This window comes from Sphaerodactylus townsendi, linkage group LG01 (genome assembly GCF_021028975.2).
Source record: "Sphaerodactylus townsendi isolate TG3544 linkage group LG01, MPM_Stown_v2.3, whole genome shotgun sequence".
In the NCBI taxonomy this organism is placed as follows: Eukaryota; Metazoa; Chordata; class Lepidosauria; order Squamata; family Sphaerodactylidae; genus Sphaerodactylus; species Sphaerodactylus townsendi.
This window is the reverse complement of record NC_059425.1, coordinates 3,129,303-3,148,946: the sequence shown is the minus strand read 5'-3', so window position 1 is coordinate 3,148,946 and position 19,644 is coordinate 3,129,303. Positions and strand designations below refer to the sequence as shown.

The following is a 19,644-nucleotide window of genomic DNA, read 5'->3' as shown; positions in this document are numbered from 1 at the left end:
ACACTGGAAATGGCTTACCGCAAACGCTGTTAAATCTTCAAAGTAAAGTTATACTCAAAATTAAAACTATTCTCAATTGTATTTTTAATTAACTCGAAAAACACACTGTAGTGCTTGACAACTGAATGTCATTGGATAAACCACCATGGTGTTTTATAATAAAGAATATATACAAATACATTCACCAATCTACTGCCCACTAGAGCCGGCGTGGGGTAGCGGTTAACAGCAGGTGTACTCTAATTTGGAGAATCGGGATTGATTCCCTGTTCTGCCATTTGAGCTGTGTGAACTAGATTAGCTTTTGCACTCCAACACATGCCAGCTGGGTGACCTTGGGCTTGTCACTGTTCTTCGGAGCTCTCTCAGCCCCACCTACCTCACAGGGTGTTTGTTGTGAGGGGGGAGGGCAAGGAGATTTGAGTCTCCTTACAGGAGAGAAATGGGGGATATAAATCCAACTCTTCTTCTTCTTTAGGTAACTGGAACCCAGTTGTGAATCAGTCTTGTAATACTTCAAGAGGCTAGTGGTACCTGTAGAGTGAAATATAATGAGAAACCATCAATGAAAAAGAGCTGTAACGCATTGTACAATAAATCAAATAATTATCTTTCTACAAAGTACTCACTCACATGTGAAACCTTGAAGTCCATAAACCTTCTAAGTGGTTCCAAAGTAGAGTGGAATAATCAACTCTATGGAACCTGCCAATAATTTCAATTAGCATATAATTGCCTATGCTCAATTATAACTTGCTAGAATAGAATTAAAATAAATGTTGTTACCATTTTGGACATGGGTCTGAGTGGAGGTTCTTACTGCCGCAAATGTCCTTGACAAGATAAGATCACACAGAACTGTTACCCAGCTTTCACAGGTTGTGAACTTATTTTTAAGGAATTTCCACCAGCTGCTAAGAGTGTAACAGCACACAACTATTTTAAGTAGCCATGGGGAAAATAACTCGGCTTAGCAATGTGAGAGGCAGGCTGAGTAGGGATCTTTTAAGACTATGTATACCAGAAATGGCTTGAAACGTATCTGCAGAGAATTCACAAAAGACCAAATTGCAGTTTAAATATTTTTATATAAATTTTGGTTGCAAACAATCACACAGTAAGAAGTCAAGGCACATACACATTGGTCTGTGTGGAGGTTCTTACTGCCGAAAATGTCCTTGACAAGATAAGATCACACAGAACCTATAAAGGGAGGATGAATCCACCAGGTTCTCAATGTCCTAGGTGTGACTAATTAGAGATATGCAGAGAAGTCTGGTTCCGGTTCAAACCGACTGGCTCTAAAGTTCCAAGGCAGAAAATGAAAACCTTTCCATCCTCTGAAGCTGCCATTAAACATTCACGCCAGTGTTGTTCTCATCAATTGTCATGAGGATCCCAAAGCGCAGTTTCTGGATGCAATGCTCCACCAACGGCAAAGGTGGGATCCAGCAGGTTCTCACCAGTTCCCGAGAGTGGGTTGCTAATTATTTGTGTGTGCCGAGAGGGAGTTACTAATTGGGTCCGCTTTTTCCATCTCCACACCCTCGCCTCCCCGAGAGGCATCCGGCCTTTGAACGTGAAGGTTCCGTATAGCAATTGCGACTAATAATGTAACTCCCTGAACTGGGTTAATCCCTTCCAGGTACTGCAATTCATTGATTCTCAGCCTTTCGTGCCTTTTATCTCATCAGTCTCTATCAAAGAACCTGTGTGTTTTACCATTGCTGTGTTCAGATTTGTGAGTTGGGGGATTTTCCATAATGTGATGATGATTTAGAAATGACCTGGTGCAAAAAAAATTGGGGGGGTCGTGGTGGGGTGGCTGCCCATGGGGGGGCATCCAACTCAGGTTTTGCCCAGGGCTCAGGTTTGCCTAGGTATGCCTCTGCCCCCTTTGCTGAGGGGGGGCTGGCGAGGGAACCTGTTGCTAAAATTTTTGGATCCCACCACTGACAACGGGGCTTTTCTTACATGATTTTGGATGTGCAGAAGATGTTCTACAGACAGATTTTTAATTTTCTAAAAGTCTTTTTGTATCACAAGTAGAAAATCCATTAAATCTTCTAAAGAATTCCTTATAGAAAAATGAAATCTCCTTAGTCTCAATCATGAAGTGTCAGACCTGCGCCATCCTTGGCCTGGCAATTCGCATGTCTACAGCTCTGCTGCCGATGGCCCAGCCATGATCATGGCTCAAGGCCATGGGGTCTCTTTTGCTCGCAAGTAACTAGCAATAGTGCGTAACTGTTTCTCCTTATCTGCCTTCCTGAGGGAGTAAACTGCCTGTCCCAAAAACAATGTCTCTTTCTCACTGTCCTTTCACACGCTGATATTATGGAAATGCAAGGGTGGGGGGATAATGGGTTGAGTCAAACTGTAACCTTCAGATATATACCAGGGGCCAGAGAGCCAAACCCCAGTTTTGGCTATCTGGCCGTTGGGCTGACAAAGTTCCAAATAAAGCTCTTGAATCTTCCTTGAGTCTTATTATTGACTGGAGTACTAGACCCTTACATGAAGTGGCTGAGAAAACAAAAAACAGCATTACATTTGGGCTGAAAAAATAAAATGTTTCCTGCTCACTGCACAGCAAGCAGGAAACATTTTTAAAAATAGCTTCTGGGTGGGGGGGGGGTACAAAGAAGAGAAGAAGAAGAGTTTGGATTTCTATCCCCCCTTTCTCTCCTGCAGGAGACTCAAAGGGGCTTACAATCTCCTTGCCCTTCCCCCCTCACAACAAACACCCTGTGAGGTGGGTGGGACTGAGAGAGCTCTGAGAAGCTGTGACTAGCCCAAGGTCACCCAGCTGGTGTGTGTGGGAGTGCACAGGCTAATCTGAATTCCCCAGATAAGCCTCCACAGCTCAGGCGGCAGAGCTGGGAATCAAACCCAGTTCCTCCAGATTAGATACACGAGCTCTTAACCTGTTGCTCCTGTAGCACTCTACCCTCAAACACTTTTTTCCTTCCTGAAAATGTTTTATTTGTGCTGTGCAGAATGGGCCAATGTGTTACCAGACTGACTTGTGGTAGACCAAGGGACCCTGTTTTTAATACAGTGACAGCTCTACCACCTCAGCCAACTTTTGGAATACCCAGCAGCACCATGCCAAAATAGGGGAGTCTGTTTTGGTCATTGGCTCAGTGTACCTACAAGTAAAAAGACCTTTGCCTGGACTTGTTTCCCTCCCAAATAACTTGTCTAATGCTCTCTTACATCCTTCCTGACAGGATTAAGTCGACACAAAAGAACTTGTCCTGGAAAGAGACCCCATCTCCTTTCCTGGACCATACACCTCAGTGAAGACAATAAATGTATTACCTGCCCAGTGTTGTACTAACTAATGTTTCTTCCTCTGACTAATACCTTGAATGACCACCTTACTTTGCATTGTCATTGTTTCACAGCTGTAATTTCTTCATCTAACTTCCCCCTTGGAGATACTCCCAACCCTGAACATCAGGCTGATGCCTCAACCCATTAGACTAGCAACCTAACCATTAAGTTGATGTCTGTTTCTTGTCCTTCCCAGGAAGGGCAGGAAATCCCTTTCTCTAGGGAGATTTAGCATCATAGAATCATAGAGTTGGAGAGACCCCCAGGGCCATCAAGTCCAACCTCCTGCAATGCAGGAACACAAAATCACAGCACTACTCACAATCAAAGCACTCTGCATAACCCTAAGAGTTCTTTTTTCCCTATAAAAAGTCCACTTTCCCAGTGTTCAATATCTCTAGACATCTTCCTGTGGTACTGTTCCACAGTGCTTTTTCTCACAAAGCTAAGTGCGACTCACTCAGTTTTGTTCATTAGACCATTCTGCTCCAAGATCAGGCAACTATAACTTTTATTGGCCCTCCCTATATATTCCTCAGCTATTCCAGATCTATCCTCTCACAACTGTTCATATTATAGAACTGTGGGTGTGTTCTGCTGTTTCAGTGGTGCAGCACCCAAGGGTGGGGGCACGCGATGCCCTGGGCGTGCCCCAGCGCGGGGCAAAACCGGGGCATTCCAGAGGCTTTCTGGGGTGGGACAAGGGCAGGCGGCACTGCGGCAGGGGCGCAGAGCAAGCGTGCACCCCAGAAGCAGTTTCCCCTCACTCCAGCCCGTGCTGTTTTTATTGTGTGCTTGTGCACCCTATTATGTCTAAATAAAAATTGTTAAACTGTATCCGGTCTTCTGTGAGTTTCCTGCGAAAGACTCTTATATACATAGGCAATTTTATTTGTTTGTTTGTTTGTTTGTTTATTAAATTTCTATACCGCCCCATCCCCGAAGGGCTCTGGGCGGTGTACAGCATAAAAACCATACAGTATCAGATAAAAACTACTACTAATCAATAAAACTCACTAAAACTCCATTTAGACAGCGGTTAATACAATTAAACAATTAAACAGTTAAATAGTTAAATAAGAGGCGTCCAGAAAATCCATATTTAAAACCTTCCCCAAAGAGGGAGGACAGCGGGCCCCTAATTATGAGAGTTACCCTGATGTAAAACAACACAGGGAGCGAAGAGGGGGCACCACCATCAGTGGCTGGACACTCCAATGGCCCAGTGGAACAACACAGTCTTACAGGCCATGCGGAACTCGCCAAGATCCCACAGGGCCCAGACAGCTGGAGGAAGGGTGTTCCACCAGGCCGGGGCCAGAGCTGTAAAGGTCCTGGCCCGCATGGAGGCCAGCCACGTCATTGAGGGGCTGGGAACCACCAGCAAATTGGCCTCTGCTGAATGCAGAGATTGAGTAGGGACATACAGGGTAATACGGTCCCGAAGGTACAAGGGTCCCAGGCCGCATAACGCCTTAAAGGTCAAAACCCATACCTTGAAAATGATTCGGAATTCAACTGGGAGCCAATGCAGCTGGCGCAACACAGGCTGAATATGCTCGTGGAAGGCGCCCCCTGTGAGCAAGCGTGCCGCTGCATGTTGGACCAGTTTCAATCTCCGAATCAAACACAAGGGAAGGCCCGCGTAGAGCGAGTTACAATAGTGTAACCTGGAGGTGACCGTTGCATGAATCACAGTGGCCAGGTTCCACATTGCCCAGCCTTTTGCAAAGCCAAGAGTCTGCTCCTGTAATTCCCCTCACTAAAAGGGAGAGACTTCCCACCACTTCAGGTAACAAATGACTCTTATCTATCAGGAGGGAAAAAGATATGTTCAAGCAAAATAATATTCATCGTTTCAACAAGACCTTTTTCCAGGGCCAGAAAGTCTCGGGAAAAGGTAATGGCAAAGGCAAAGCTGAGCGAGCCCTGATCATAAGGTATACTGACTGAAAAGGAGCGTTCGAACGAGAAGACTATCCCCAAGACCACACAGGAAAGATGGACCTGCCCTTCTCCTTGATGACCCTAAAAAGTGATTGATCATGGGTGAGCAAGGTCAAAGGAGCGTATAATGTCTGCCATGGAGGCTGAGAGAGGTTGGTGAATAGGTGGGATGAGATCCCGCCCTGATTCGCCATTGTTCACCTCAACAAAGCCAAACAATACATGTTACATTTCATGAGCCCTGCCATCAGGGGTGTACCACTAAGGGGGCCATGTGGGGTCCAATGTCCCTGGGCTGTGGCCATTTAGTCATGTGGGGGGCATAAAATCACCCCACACTGCTCCTCATTACTCCCAGGTTCATACACAGATGTCAAAAAATATTGTTTGATGGAGGGAGAGTGGCCACCTCTTTTAAAGAATAGAATAAATTATGTTGACCTGAACTGTTAATGTATAATTACAGTTTTAAATTACTTTATAATGTTTGAATATTCCATCAACCCCTCTGCACATACAAAATCCAACCTAAGAAGGCTTTTCAGACTATCCCTTTTCTGGACATTTTATTTTAAATACAGCACACATAATTTTGACATCATTTAATAAGTATGCTACTGGAAGATCAAATGACTGAAGAAGAAGAAGATGAAGAAGAAGAGTTTGGATTTATATCCCCCTTTCTCTCCCATAGAAGACTCAAAGGGGCTTACAATCTCCTTGCCCTTCCCCGCTCACAACAAAAACCCTGTGAGGTAAGTGGGGCTGAGAGAGCTCCGAGAAGCTGTGACTAGCCCAAGGTCACCCAGCTGGCGTGTGTGGGAGTGTACAGGCTAATCTGAATTCCCCAGATAAGCCTCCACAACTCAAGCGGCAGAGCTGGGAATCAAACCTGGTTCCTCCAGAGTGCACCTGCTCTTAGCCACTGCTCTTAGCCACTACACCACTGCTGCTACACCACTGAAGCTACTGTGCTTTAATGCACCACTCTCTACCTTCCACTCAAGGCTTGTGCCCCCATCACCCCTCCCCCCCACAGGTTCAGCCCTTCAGTTCTCCACAATAAGCTTTTCAAACAACTCATAGTGGGTGGGTGTTTTACTCAGCCCTAAGGGTGCTCTAAGCCCATCCCACCCTGCCAAATAAGGCATGATGAGATATTTTGGGAATGACCGTTCTTCCTTCAGTGCCTCAAGGCACTTCCAATTGCTCTCCCACTACTGAACAATCCACCCGCTTATTGTTCCGCAGAAAGATTAAACTGAGTTTAACAACCACTTGTCCTTATTTTTCAATATCATGTTAGGCAGGCTGTTATGCAAATGTGTCAGGAAGACATCACAGCCTTTGGCAGAGAAGTGAACACTGCTATGACGATACAAGTGTGGCTGTAATGTGGTAGATCACAGGACTTCACCAGATCATCCACCTGGAAAAACAAACAAACAAGCAAAAAAACCCAAACCTCAACGCTTCCAGCTAAATGCCACCTTACAACACATTTCAAATAAAGGCAGAAAATGGAATAGAATCATAGAGTCAGAAGGCCAGCTAGTCCAATCTCCTGCTCAATGCAGGGTCAGCCTAAAGTATCCCTGACAAGCGTTTGTCCAGTTGGTGCTTGAAGACTGACAATGATGGAGAGGTCACCACCACCTTAGGCAACCAATTCCACAGTTAATTTAATGTAACAAAAAATCCTACTATCTAGCTCATACCTTTCTATCCTTCATTTATACCCATAATTGCAAGTCCTATCCCCTTCTACCAAGAGGAACACCTTTTTGCCATCCGGGAAGTGAAAACTTTTCAGGTATTTCAAGATATTTACCATGACAACCCCCCCCCCTCCAAAAATTTTAGTAACAGGTTCCCTCGCCAGCCTCCCCTCAGCAAAGGGGGCAGAGGCTTACCTCAGCAAACCTATGGGAGCCCCTCTTGGTGCAGTAAACCTGGAGTTGATGCCCCCCATGGGCAGCCAACACTCCCACCACAACTCCCCCCCAAAATTTTGTTTGCACCACGTCATTTTTAAATCATCACTGCACATTATGGAAAAAATGCCCCCCAACTCACAAATCTGAACATTAAGTAAATGGTGTGAAACACACTATGGTTCCTTTGATAGAGACTGGTGAGATAAAAGGTACGAAAGGCTGAGAATCCATGAATTGCAGTACCTGGAAGGGATTCACCCAGTTCAGGGAGTTACATTATTAGTCACAATTGCTATATGGAACCTTCACGTTCAAAGGCAGGATGCCTCTCGGGGAGGCGAAGGCGTGGAGGCGGAAAAGCGGACCCAATTAGTAACCCCCTCTCGGCACACACAAATAATTAGTAACCCACTCTCGGGAACTGGTGAGAACCTGCTGGATGCCACCTCTGACCCCCAATCTCTTTTCCACACTGTGCCTGGTTGAATGGTGGGGCTGGTGCATCTCCATTGCCTCACTCTGAGGTGATTTAACTAGAACTCTGAACCAGCCATTATTTATTTTTTCAGAACAGTTACTGAGTAGTCAGAGGGCCTTTCCCTTGACTTACTCTTTAAGCTCCTCGCAAGTACTTGAGGAGAGGTAGAGCATCGGGGTCCCTCTGCACTCCCTCACGAGAGGGGCGGCATGAAGCAAAAAGAGTCAGCTCTGACGTCAAGCTGCCGCAGTCAGCAAGCCCTCAGCACGCGGCATCCCTGGCGCTCTTGCAAAGGGCGCCTTTGGATGACCCTGCACAGAGTACGGGGTCGTGGGGACACCCGGGCGTGCGCCAGGGATGCCGTGCGCTGAGAGCAGTGCGCGGCATAGGGGGGATAGGGGAGAGTGGGGAAATGCCCAGACACAAAAACTCGCACCATTCACAGCACTTATTTGAACCAATCACAATGATCCATCAGTAATCAGTATAATAATCCAGTCATTCTTTTGTGTCTTGGTGGCTCATTCTAGTCTCTCCTATGAGCCAGCGTGGTGTAGTGATTAAGAGCAGATGGATTCTAATCTGAAGATCCAGGTTTGATTTCTCACTCCTCCACCTGAGTGGCAGAGGCTTATTTGGTGAACCAGGTGTGTTTCCACACTCCTACATTCCTGCTGGGTGATCTTGGGCCTGTCACAGAAACTCTCTCAGCCCCACATACCTCACAATGTGTCTGTTGTGGGGAGAGGAAGGGAAAGGAGCTTGTAAACCACCTTGTGTCTCCTTACAGAAGAGAAAGATGGGATATAAATTCAAAATTGCTCCACCACCACCACCACCACCTCCTCCTCCTCCTCCTCCTCCTCCTCCTCCTTCTTCTTCTTCTTCTTCTTCTTCTTCTTCTTCTTCTTCTTCTTCTTCTTCTTCTTCTTCTTCTTCTTCTTCTTCTTCTTCTTAGTCCAGTCCACATTTTACTTGCTCATTTGCAAGAATTTCATGTGGCACCTTATCAAAGGCTTTACTAAAATCTAGGAATATGACATCAATAGCATTCCCTTAGTCTACCGCGCATGTCACTCTATCTGAAAAAGAGATGAGATTAATCTGGCATGATTTGGTTTTGAAAAACCCATGTTGACTTTTAGTGATCACATTATTTCCTTCTATGTGCTTACGCACTGTATGTGTAATGATCTGCTCCAGAATCTTTCCTGGTATTGATATCTAGATGGTAATTGTTTGGGTCATCCAGGCTTACTGGTTGGTAATTGTTTGGGTTCTCTTTTTCCCCTTTTTGAAGATGGGAATAACATTAACCCTCCTCCACTCCACTGGGACGTCTCCTGTTCTTCAGGAGTTCTCAAAGATTATAGCAAGTGGTTCTGAGATTACTTCTGCCAGTTCTTTTAATATCCTGGGATGCAGCTCATCAGGTCCTGGAGATTTGAATTCATTTAAAGTAGTCAGATATTCTTATACTACCTCTTTATTTTGTGCTGAATTTCTCTTACTGTATCTCCTGTTTAATTTTCTCCTGGATGAGCACTGTTTCCCTCTTGGGGAAAAAATGAGGCAAAGAAGGTGTTGAGTAGTTCTGTCTTTTCTCCATCCTGTGTTAGTATTTTGCCATCTCCTCCACGCAGTGACTCTAACCTATCATTTTTCTTCCTTTTTTTCTACAGACATGCCCCAACCTCTGTGGCAAGCCTCAGCTCATTGTGCCCTTTAGCTTTTCTGACTTTCTCCCTACATGTCCTCCCTATTTGTTTGAATTCTTGGTGATTTCCCCCCTTTTCCATTTCTTGTACTAAGTTGTCCTTTTTCCATCTTAGCTCAGTTGAAAGTTCTTTGGACATCCATCCTGGTTTCCTTAGACACCTCCCATTTCCCCTCCTCATTGGAACTGTTTCAAATGGTGCCTTCAAGATCTCACTTGAAGATCTCCATCATGCATTCCCTTCTCTTTTAGTATTTTTAACCACAGGATTCCACCCAGTAGTTTCCTAAGCTTACTGAAGTCTGCTTTCTTAAAGTCTAGGATGTATCCCCTTTACACTGTAGTATCCCCTTCCCACTGTATAACAAACTCCAGGAGAACATGGTCACTCCCAGCTAAGGATTCTACCACTTCCACTCCGCTAATCAGGTCATCATTATTTTATTTAAACAGGAAGTAGATCTTAGAGATAGCCATTTCCCCTTGTTGCTTCCTTCCACCTTCTAAGACTCATGTAGGAATTAAGCTCTACTAGGGGTAAATGAGAAATTTACGTTTGCAGACCAAGCCAGACTGAAGAGTTGGATGAAGCCTTCCTGGAACAGATGACCAAACATTCCGAGAGGAAAGAAGTAGTAGATCCCAACAAATGTCAGGATAATAGAAATCTCCCATTACTACTACTTCTTTCCTCTCGGAATGTTTGGTAATGGGGAGTTGAGATGAAATTGCCACCTGTGCATCCAGATCCTTCAACTTCCTTCCCAGAGCCTCAAAATCCCTTCTAATGTCCCAGAAACTACATCTTACAGGGTCATTTGTTGCCCCGTGAATCAAAAGGAAGGGGTAACAATCAGTGGGCTTGACAAATCTTGTCAGCTTTTCTGTGACATCTTCGATTTTTGCCCCAGGGAGACAGCACACCTTTCGAGACATCTTGTCAGGCCTGCAAATGACTGTTTCTATTCCCCTCAACGAGGAGTTTCCTCCCACCACCACCAGATATCTTTTCTGGGGTTTTGCAGATGCCATTTCATGAGCTGAGCTTTCTGGCCCCTGAACATTTTCTGAGGGCTCACTTTGTTGCTCCTGTATGTGTTCCTTATCCTCACGGACAGGGGAGAGAACTTCAAATTTATCTTGTAGATTCAAACTCAAAGAAGGCTCCCTGGTCCCTCTACTTCGAGTTGCATTCCTCCAATTGCCCAACTTTGGCGTTTGAGAGCTGCTGTCCTCCTCAGAGAGATCTCCTGGGGGTTCCACACCTATTGTTGTCTACTCCATTCTGTCTGAGAAATCTTCATTTTTCTTAATGTTCTGAAGTGTAGATGCTTGTGCCTCTAACAACCAGCTTGCACTTGCTGCAGGTGTAAATACCCACATTGCCCAGCAAAAACAAACAAACAAACATTCCACAACCATTGCAGGTGACTGCAGCAACTCCCTGACTATCCACATTTAGTAGTCTTCATTAGTGTTTCCTTCAAAACGTCTTGCCTCTTTAACCAAGGACTTGTTCACTGAGCTCCAGGGAATGAGACCTAGTGTCTGAAGCCTCTACCCCAGACTCTGAGGCCCAGGGAGCTGTTCACATGGGGGGCGCAGCTGCTTCACAGCCGTGCCTCCCTCGCTCCTCCCCAGCGGCACGAAGCCGCCATTTCCCCACCTCTCTCCCCAAGTGAGGTTTTTGGAAAACGGCGGCTTCCAGCTGCTGCCGTGCGAACGGCAGCGGCTGGAAGGCACCATCCCTCCCCCTTTGCCCAATCGACTTACCATCCCTGCGACCATCCAGCACGTCGCCGAGGCCTGGGGACATGCCCCCCTGCCCTGCGACTCCGGAGTGGTTGCAAAGGGCAGGGGGGGTGTTCCCTGGCCTCGGCGATGCACCGGACAGTCGCAGGGACGGTAAATTGATAGTGCGACAGCATGGCACGGCACCGTCTTCCAGATTGTGCGAACAGTCCCGGGGGGGTTAGGTCGGCATCTTGTACACCAACCCGACCCCCAGCGTGGCCATGCGGAAGCGGCCCTAGTGTCTGAAGCCTCTACCCCAGACTCTAACACACCTTGTATTGTCTCCCCCAATACCGCTTACTTTTGCTTTTGGCCTGCTCCCTTTCTGCTTCCTCCCAGAGGTCAGGCCACGTGCTTCTGCCTCGATCAGAGTGACATGTTGGCCTGCTTTCAGTTCCTGGGTTTTGCTAAGCCAGTCTGTGGAGCAAAGTGGGCCCTCTGGTCAGCCCCGTGCAATATCATTAACCTGTAAGTGCCCTCCAGTCAGCCCCGGCAATCACAGTTGATTGTAGATCACAGACTTCATCATGCCTGATGTGAGTTAATCCTCACATGGGCAACATGTCCCTAGCTGATAAACAAGCAGCGACAAGGTAGCGCATTGTTTACAATAATGTTTTGTCGTCTAATAAACAGTTTGTTACTGATGCCTCACTTCCTCTGGGGAAGCTCTGGGGACCAGTATAAAAGGGATCCACTGGCCAAGAGCTCTTCACTTACTGAACGAGTTTCGTCCATTGAAACAAGGTAAGTCTTTTCCTGTGAATCTGCCAGTGTGAACTTTATAGTGTCGTTCTGTTTTTGACGTTGAATGTTTTCATTCGAAACAAAGGATGGTCAGTTTTATCGCTTTGCTTTATTGAGTTGCTTACTTTAAAAAACCTATTTGAGGTCACTGGGGTGCTGTGTGGTTTTTGGGCTGTATGGCCGTGTTCTAGCAGCATTCTCTCCTGACGTTTCGCCTGCATCTGTGGCTGGCATCTTCAGAGGATCCTCTGAAGATGCCAGCCACAGATGCAGGCGAAACATCAGGAGAGAATGCTGCTAGAACACGGCCATAAGCCTTCGACAATATTGGAGGTCAACCTATTGTTGTCCTCATAGACCAAATTTGGTCTTTGAGGGGTGGCAGCTATAATGCGTGCTCAGCAATGGAACTGGATGCCTAGAGGGGTGGGGAGCTGCCCTCTCCAGCAGACTTTACGCAACAGCCAGAAAAACACTTGCCTGGGACTGGGAGGCTCTAGGCCAGTGGTGGCGAACCTCTGGCACGGGTGCCAGAGGTGGCACTCAGAGCTCTCTCTGTGGGCATGCACAAACAGAGTTGCCCGCCCAGTGGTGGGATCCAAAAATTTTAGTAACAGGTTCCCATGGTGGTGGGATTCAAACAGTGGCGTAGCGCCAGTGGGATTGGGTGGAGCACGATGGGGGCGTGGTCGGGCATTCTGGGGCGGGGCATTCCTGGGCGGGGCTGTGGCAAGGACGCAGCTGCTGCGCCGGTCCTTGGGTGGGAAACGAATGCACACAGGCGCAGGCTGCCACGCATGCCGGTCACCTCCTGCTAGACCAGGGGTAGGCAACCTTTACCACCCAAAGAGCCATTTGGACCCGTTTTCCACGGCCCCAAAGATCTACCAAGCCGGAGAGGCAGCTCCGCACAGAGCCGCCTCCGGTTCGGTCCCTCCACTCACCTTTCCTTCCAGAGCTGGGAGATGGAGGCGCCAGGCAGGGAAACCCCCTCTGCCCAAGAGAGCAGGCAGCCACCTGCTCCATGGGGCAAAGGGGGGATGGTGTCTGCGGCCTGCCCAGTGCTGCTGCCTCTTGCACTGCAGGAGGCAGTGGCGCTGGGCAGGGAAACCCCCTCTGCTCAATGGGGCAGATGGAGAATGGCATCTGCGGCCTGCCCGGTGCCACCACCTCTTGCGCTGTGGGAGGCAGCAGTGCCAGGCAGGGAAACCCACTCTGCCCAACAGAGCAGGCAGCTGCCTGCTCCATGGGGCAGAGGGGGGATGGTGGCTGTGGGGATGACAGAGGGGGGATGGTGGCTGCTCTGGAGGGACATGCCAAGCTACCCTCCAACCTCCAGGGGCGTGTCCCTCCAACCCTCCAGAGCAGCACTGGAAGGAGAGGTGAGTGGAGGGGATGCAAAAAGGGGCATCCTGACGCACGGAACCGCCTCCGGTTCAGCTCCTCCACTCACCTTTCCTTCCAGCGCTGCTCTGAAGAGCTGGGGAGTCACGCCACGCTATCCTCCGACCTCCAGGCTACGTGGAGCTGCAGTATAAGCTACGTGGACCTCCAGGCTACATGGAGCTGCAGGCTACGTGGAGCTGCAGGCTACGTGGAGCTGCAGTATAAGGCTGAAAGAGCCACATGCAGCTCTGGAGCCGCGGGTTGCAGACCCCTGGGCTAGACTGTTTAAAGTTCTGCGTGCTACTGCTGAGAGGAGGGGCATAACTAAGGCAAAAATCACGTGGCAAAATCACCAATTAGTAACCCCCTCTCAGCACACACAAATAATTAGTAACCTACTCTCGGGAACCTGTAAGAACCTACTGGATCCCACCTCTGTTCCTGCCCCCCACACATCTAGGCTGGCCTGGGCCCCTGGGCTCGATTATTAGCATTAAACCTAAGACCTAGTTTTGGGGGAGCAGTGTAGGTAACCCTGTTAAGCGCTGTTAAACCCCACTGATTTTCATGCGAAGAACTAAAGCACGATCCTTTACCTGGGAGTAAGCTCGGTTGCTGGCAATAGGGCTGGCTTCTGAGTAAACCTTCTTAGGGTCATGATTCACCCATTGGAAGAGTTGCACAGTAGCTTCAAAGCAAAACCACCAACTACCACCAAGCTTACTCCCGAGTAACGCACGCCTCGGAGCCAACCGTTTTTTTCTAAACTAAAACCTCAGTATTCAGGTTAAATTGCCATGTTGGCACTTTGTGATAAATAGGTGGGTCTTGGGTTGCCGTTTGGGCACTCGGTCTCGAAAAGGTTCGTCATCGCTGCTCTAGGCTGATTCTGCCTTGAGCAGGGGATTGAACTAGATGATATGTGCGACCTCTTCAAACTCTATGATTTGATGACACAGAGGTAAAAAATATGGAATAGTTTGGTAATAGTGAACACTTGGGAGTAAATGAAACCCTTGGTCCATATACTGTAACGGGTATCAACTCTTAGCAATGAGTATTTATCAGCTATGAGTATTCATCAACTATTAGTGCTACTGATGGTGAAAACAATTCAGTACTGATAGTGAAAAAAACCCCAATAAAAAGCAACCAAACTTTTAACGTGTACATTATGCATTTTAAAGTTTTAAAAACATAGTTTTTGTGTGTGTGTGTTATCCAAAACCAACTCAGGCAGTTGGATCAGAAACTCTAGGGCTATTGGCACATCAACAATTTATTTTATTGTTGTGGGAAGGGTTTTGTAGTTTAATAATTCCTAGGGGGAATTCCTTTCTCTGAGGCCCCTTCCGCACACGCAAAATAATGCGTTTTGAAACCGCTTTCACAACTGTTTGCAAGTGGATTTTGCTATTCCGCACAGCTTCAAAGAGCACTGAAAGCAGTTTGAAAGTGCATTATTCTGCACGTGCGGAATGAGCCCGAGATTATTCTTTTGAGATGTATTAAATCTTCTTCTTGCCCCCTCCCCTTTGGGAAGTGGGGTTTCTCTTTGAAGAGAAACCAATGCACCTTTTTGGAAATTCATCCCTTGGACTTGTTTTATGGCAAACATCGCAGGGAGGTCCTCCAACAGGAGGGTCAGATCAACTTCCTTCCACAAGGGACTGTTTTGAAAGAGGACTCAAAGTCCTAAAGAGAGGGAAAGAAACAGGTTGTTGGATTCCAGGGGTGAAATGGGTTAAAAGGCATCTACCTTTTGAAGAGGAGTCCATGCACCCTTTTGTAAATTTCTCCCTGGGACTTGTTTTATGCCAATACCTGTTCTCAATGCTACAAACCAGACTCCTTTTCAGAAGAACAGCTCCCATGATCGGGAGATCCTGGCTGATCGGTTGTCACTGCAAAGCATCAGCCAGAGCCCAGGCATAGGGACAGCTCAGCCACCCAATTTTCCCCAGTAGCCAACAGAGGCAAGTTACAAAGGCCTCTATATGCTTTAGTATGCTTTAATATGCTTAAAAGAAACAGTTCCTATATCTCCATAGCATTCCGACCGGAGGGGCCCAAACTGGCCCGGTCTCATTAGATCATGGACACCACGCAAGGTCAGTCCCAGAGGTTCTCACAGGTTTCCGAGAGTAGGTTACTAATTATTTGTGTGTGCCGAGAGGGGGTTACTAATTGGTGATTTTGCCACGTGATTTTTGCCTTAGTTACGCCCCTCCACTCAGCAGTAGCGTGCAGAACTTGAAGCAGTCTAGCAGGAGGTGCACCAGCGTGCGTGGCAGCCTGCGCCTGCGTGCATTCGTTTCCTGCCCAAGGACCGGCGCAGTGACTGCATCCTTGTCACAGCCCTGCCCAAGAATGCCCTGCCCCTGGAATGCCTGGCCATGCCCCCATCATGTCCCGCCCAGCCCCATTGGCGCTACGCCACAGTTTGAATCCCACCACCATCTGTTTCTAAAATTTTTGGATCCCACCACTGGTCAGTCCTGATTATTATTTGGATGAGAGACCACCAAGGAAGTCTGGGGTTGCTAAGCAGAGGCAGGTTATGGCAAACCACCCACATTCATCTCTTGCCTTGAAATCCCTACAAGATTACTGCAAGCCACCACTACAAGACAGTGGTGGGATCCAAAAATTTTAGCAACAGGTTCCCATGGTGGTGGGATTCAAACAGTGGTGTAGCGCCTATGGGACTGGGCTGGGCATGACGGGGCCAAGGGCGGGCATTCCAGGGTCACGGCATTCCTGGGCGGGGCTGTGGCAAGGATGGGAAACGAATGCACGCAGGCGCAGGCTGCCGTGCACGCCGCTGCCCCTCCTGCTAGACTGCTTCAAGTTCTGTGCGCTACTGCTGAGAGGAGGGGTGTAACTAAGGCAAAAATCATGTGGCAAAATCACCAATTAGTAACCTCCTCTCGGCACACACAAATAATTAGCAACCTACTCTTGGGAGCCTGTGAGAACCTGCTGGATTCCACCTCTGCTACAAGATCACTGGCAGCCCTTGATGGCTCTTTTCACCATTATAATTTAATAGCATTCTGACTCTACACTGACATAGTGTGCCATTTTAAAAAAAGAAGAAGCAAAAACCCTCAGTCAGCATAGGGTGGAGGGGGGAGAGAATGGCAGACACAAGGATCGCCCTTGTGTTGATGCCCCACACCTGCTGGAAATACCACTCCATTAGCCATATCACCCCGTGAGGGATTTTCTCCCTGCGGAAGCAGACCTGGGCACAAATACTTTCCCACAAAGTGTGAAATCTAGATTCATAAGAACATAAGCACAAGCCAGCTGGATCAGACCAGAGTCCATCTAGTCCAGACTCTGCTACTCGCAGTGGCCCACCAGGTGCCTTTGGGAGCTCACGTGCAGGATGTGAAATCAATGGCCTTCTGCGGCTGTTGCTCCCGAGCACCTGGACTATTAAGGCATTTGCAATCTCAGATCAAGGGGGATCAAGATTGGGAGCCATAGACTGGTAACCACCACTCTCCCTTCTCCTTCAAAATATTAATGATGAAACTAGTTGCTTTTAACCAGAGCACTGACCCTTGATTTTAGAGAACAAACTCACTGGTGCCTTTTCTCTGTTTCAGCCCTCCCTTTCCTTCAACAATGTCCTGTCTCTGTAGCAGCAACTGTGGTTCCTCCAATAGGGGCTCGACCATCATCTGCATCCCCTCTAATGACCAAGGTTCCTGCTGCCAACCCTGCTGTTGCTGCTGTCAACCTTGCTGCCAACCTTGCTGCTGCTGCTGCCAACCTTGCTGCTGCTGCCAGCATTGCTGCTGCTGCCAACCTTGCTGCCAACCTTGCTGCTGCCAGCCTTGCTGCCAACCTTGCTGCTGCCAACCTTCCTGCCAACCTTGCTGCTGCAAACCTACCTGCCAACCTTGCTGCTGCAAACCTACCTGCCAACCTTGCTGCTGCAAACCTACCTGCCAACCTTGCTGCTGCAAACCTTCCTGCTCACCTTGCAGCAGCAGCTGCTGCCAGCCATCCAGTTGTAAGGCCACCTGCCCACCTCCCTGCAACCAGTGCAAGATATGATGATGGATATTTGGAGCGCCGAGTGGTCCTGAAGCAAACCTGGACAGCCCCAGAGCTGGAACAACACTGATGCTCTCTGCCTCTTTGCGAAGATCTGCCCATCAGAGTTCTAAGCTCCTGCTTTATTGTCATAGCTCGGCACCTGCCCTCCTTGCCTAATTTCAGATTCTTCTCTTCCTCGCTTTCCTAACTGAAAAAAAGAAGTCTCTCAAAATCCCCACTTTGCTTTCTCCTTCTTCTCCCTCTCTTCCTGTGTTATGAAACCATCGCTCTCCCTTCTCCTTCAACTGTTTGGTCCGCCAACAACACTAACGGAAGAATGTCACTAATTCTGTACAGCAACATCGCCTGTTTTGTTTTTTTATTTCAACAAACAGGGTGGTCTTATTGATCTTAAAATAAAGTTTACCATTACAGTTGATGAATAGCGTATGATTGCAATTCATCGATGACCTATCAAAACTCAAAAATATTGCATCATATACACCAATTCTGATTCATTTTTTATACACATGGACTTTCCACCAAATCATCAAGTGCCATACCTTTCCCAATGGTCATTTCCGAATAGCAAAATCATACATGTGTAGAAGAAGAAGAAGAAGAAGAGTTTGGATTTATATCCCCCCTTTCTCTTCTGTAGGAGACTCAAGGGGGCTTACAATCTCCTTGCCCTTCCCCCCTCACAACAAACACCCTGTGAGGTGGGTGGGGCTGAGAGAGCTCCGAGAAGCTGTGACTAGCCCAAGGTCACCCAGCTGGCGTGTGTGGGAGTGCGCAGGCTAATCTGAATTCCCCAGATAAGCCTCCACAGCTCAGGCAGCAGAGCTGGGAATCAAACCCGATCCCTCCAGATTAGATACACGACCTCTTAACCTCCTACGCCCCTGCTGCTCTTGTACCACCAGGTATTTTTTTTTACCTGGGTCTATTTTATCCTGGGGTGCCCATTTGCATGGCTGCCCATTTTGTGAAGGAATCCAATGAAGGTCTGGATGGCCTTCAGTGAGGGAAGGGAGGGAGGAAGGGGTGGCATGCAAGGGAGATGAGGGAGGGGAAGGGGGCCCAGCATCTGGACATGGCCCACCCACCCTAGCGGAGGGAGAGATGGGAGGGGGAGGGGTAGCATGCAAGGGAAGGGGGCCCTCCACTCCCACACTGAAGGCCATCCTCACCTCCCTCCCCACCCTTTCATACCACCCCTCCCTCCCCTTCCCTTGCATGCCACCCCTCCCCTCCCCCTCCCTCCATTAGGGTGGGTTGGCCATGTCCAACAACAACACAAGACTTTATTGGCATATAAAACAGGACACAATTTTAAATCAAAACAAGGTTAAGAAATACAGTTAAAATTACTAATTTCCAATATAAAATTTGCAACAGTTTCACAAAAGAGCACATCAGAGCTGTTCAGGAGATTGGGTATCTTATAACACTCATGCCACTGAGAACATTGCAAGAAAATGGAATTCATGTATTTCATGCGTATCTTATTGTATTTAGGGCATAGAAACAGAGAATGGTCAATTGTTTCAACCGTAGTCATATCACATGAACAAACTCTTTTAGAATGTTCCATATTCTTAATTCTTCCCTCCAGCAGAGCTGATGGCAGCACATTACATCTTGCAGTAGCCAAGGCTCTCCTCTGGGTGGGATTAATAATGTAGTCGGAGAACAGCTCGCATGGGATTAATAATGTAGTCGGAGAACAGGTTGTCTTGGCAGCACGAGTCAAATTATGAAAATCAAGATCCAAGAGCCTATTCTTAACTAGTCTGAAGGCTTCTACCTTTGTGAGCATAAGGAGTGATTCCAAGGGAAAACCAATAGCTTCAATGGCCATGTCCAGATGCCGGGCCCCCTTCCTCTGCTCCCCTTCCTCACTGAAGGCCATCCAGGAGGAAATATTCCATCCCACTTGCCCTGATTTTAATAACTGAAAAGGAGATGACTTTCCCCAGTACAGATGTTTCTTATATAATCCTGTGGAGAAACAGGCTTGCTTTGCCTGGCAGGCCCTACCTGCACTCTGCACACCCCCAGAAAGAAAGAAAGAAAGAAAGAAAGAAAGAAAGAAAGAAAGAAAGAAAGAAAGAAAGAAAGAAAGAAAGAAAGAAAGAAAGAAAGAAAGAAAGAAAGAACAGTTTCCTATGAGTTCCACCCCCCAATAAATTACTGCTTCAAAACAGCCTTTTAAGGTGTTCTGCATAAATGCAGCACTTCAC

At 47.6% G+C, this 19,644-nt stretch overlaps 1 protein-coding gene across 1 annotated transcript; it reads left to right on the top strand.

Moving 5' to 3' along the window:
• The first annotated feature begins 11,858 nt into the window (after window positions 1-11,858).
• Window positions 11,859-17,416, top strand: LOC125430219 (keratin-associated protein 5-1-like). Its single transcript, XM_048492111.1, has 2 exons — window positions 11,859-11,959; window positions 17,023-17,416. Exons 1-2 carry the CDS (start codon window positions 11,859-11,861, stop codon window positions 17,414-17,416), a joined length of 495 nt encoding a protein of 164 aa, XP_048348068.1.
• The last annotated feature ends 2,228 nt before the right edge of the window (window positions 17,417-19,644 follow it).

Bases quoted from the DNA above. Each gene is read 5' to 3' on its own strand.
- LOC125430219 (XM_048492111.1), top strand. From the start codon at position 11,859: ATGCCTCACTTCCTCTGGGGAAGCTCTGGGGACCAGTATAAAAGGGAT. The intron at 11,960-17,022 runs GTAAGTCTTTTC...TTCCTCCAATAG, and splicing joins GTTTCGTCCATTGAAACAAG to GGGCTCGACCATCATCTGCA.